Source organism: Vicia villosa, linkage group LG6, assembly GCF_029867415.1.
Source record: "Vicia villosa cultivar HV-30 ecotype Madison, WI linkage group LG6, Vvil1.0, whole genome shotgun sequence".
Taxonomy (NCBI): Eukaryota; Viridiplantae; Streptophyta; class Magnoliopsida; order Fabales; family Fabaceae; genus Vicia; species Vicia villosa.
The window spans coordinates 148570662-148572348 of record NC_081185.1 but is presented as its reverse complement, the minus strand read 5'-3'; the positions used below and the strand labels follow the sequence as shown (position 1 = coordinate 148572348).

The following is a 1687-nucleotide window of genomic DNA, read 5'->3' as shown; positions in this document are numbered from 1 at the left end:
TCTTCACTCAATCTCTGATCCTTATCTATCTCTCCACACATATCATCTCAAAACCGACAAACAAACCCAGCATCATCATAACTACAGAAGAAGAAAAAATGGCAACAATCGCTGGTCTGAGTCTCTCAAACCCTAGGCTCCTCTTCAACTCATCAGGACTCCCACAAACCATCAAGATCTCACCAGCTTCGTCTCTGTCAACACGCCAAACCTTAACCGGATCAGGACGGATGAAGCTAGTCCAACCTCTTCGTGCTGCACCAGAACAAATATCTAAGAAGGTGGAGGAGAGCATAAAGAGTGCACAAGAGACGTGTGCTGATGATCCGGTCAGTGGAGAATGCGTGGCTGCATGGGATGAGGTGGAGGAACTCAGCGCGGCGGCGAGCCATGCGAGGGATAGGAAGAAGGAGTCTGACCCGTTGGAGGAATACTGTAAGGATAATCCGGAGACTGAGGAGTGCAAGACTTATGATAACTGAGAGAGAGTGTAAAAGTGAAACTGTTGCTTTGTATGATGAGTATGATGATGAACATGATGAGATTTGAGTAGTATTGTACTTGAATTGTGTGTGTGTTTTTATGCATGTTTATGTTAGCATCATAGATTATATAGAATCTTAGAAGATAAATGTAATTTACATTGAAAGATTTCTGCAACAGTTTTATATATGAACTTTGTTATGATAAGGGGGCTTGGATCCAGTAAGAACATTATTTTGTTTATCATATAAAGTTGCCAAAGAGAATTAAAAACATCATGTATGAAGTACTTGAACTCCCTGATGCTTCATATGTATACATAGCCACTATAAATTGAATTAAGACACATCCTTGTGTAGATCTCTTATCATTCGTATCATATGAATAGTTTGAATAAACTTATCCTATAATTGAAAAACGGTCATATATACATAGTTAAACATAATATCATACCCTAAAATAATAGAAGAAAACAAATGAGATCATATTTTCAATGTTGCAACCTATATAATGAAATATGAGAGTTATATAATGAAATATGAGAGTTGTAACAATATATATAGACATGAGAAATTGTTATACATATTTGATTACAATGAAAAAAATTGTTAGCAACACTCTCTTTTTAACAATATCTCTAGCACTTACTTTTTTTATTGGTTAAAATATTGTGGGTCCTACCACTTTATGTGGGATCCATTTCAAAAGTGAGAGACCCACACATATTTTAACCAATAATAAAGTGAGTGTTAGACAGAGTATTGAAAAGAGAGTGTTGATACAATTGTCACCTATGTCTAGGAGGATACTAGTTCAGTAGAAAGAAAATTTACTAATTATAAATGATCGATAGTACCTACGATCTTATCTAAACTATTATCAATTTATGATCATTTTTTTTAGATACTATTCCTGAAATTCAAATCATATTCTCTTGATTGAATTTAAGATTCTCTCACCTCCACTCAAACACTCTAAGGTTTTATTTGGGAGTTTGGAGGAGAAAAGAGGTGAGGACTTTGGAAAATAGGAAGGTTTCAGGTAGGATGGTTTTGGAGGGTTTGATTTTATTCATAATACCAAAAACCCCATAAAATAGAGGAACTCAAAAATTGTATTGAAAGAGAGTTTTGAAGGGTTTTGGAGGGTTTACATAAATTTTGAGAATTTCTTCACCCACCTCCTAACCTTCTTGCTCACCCCT

At 35.3% G+C, this 1687-nt stretch overlaps 1 protein-coding gene across 1 annotated transcript; it reads left to right on the top strand.

The window, feature by feature from the left end:
- On the top strand, positions 1-690 carry LOC131612713 (calvin cycle protein CP12-2, chloroplastic-like). Its single transcript, XM_058884471.1, has one exon. It carries the CDS (start codon positions 99-101, stop codon positions 480-482), a length of 384 nt encoding a protein of 127 aa, XP_058740454.1. The 5' UTR covers positions 1-98; the 3' UTR covers positions 483-690.
- The last annotated feature ends 997 nt before the right edge of the window (positions 691-1687 follow it).

Bases quoted from the DNA above. Each gene is read 5' to 3' on its own strand.
- LOC131612713 (XM_058884471.1), top strand. From the start codon at position 99: ATGGCAACAATCGCTGGTCTGAGTCTCTCAAACCCTAGGCTCCTCTTC.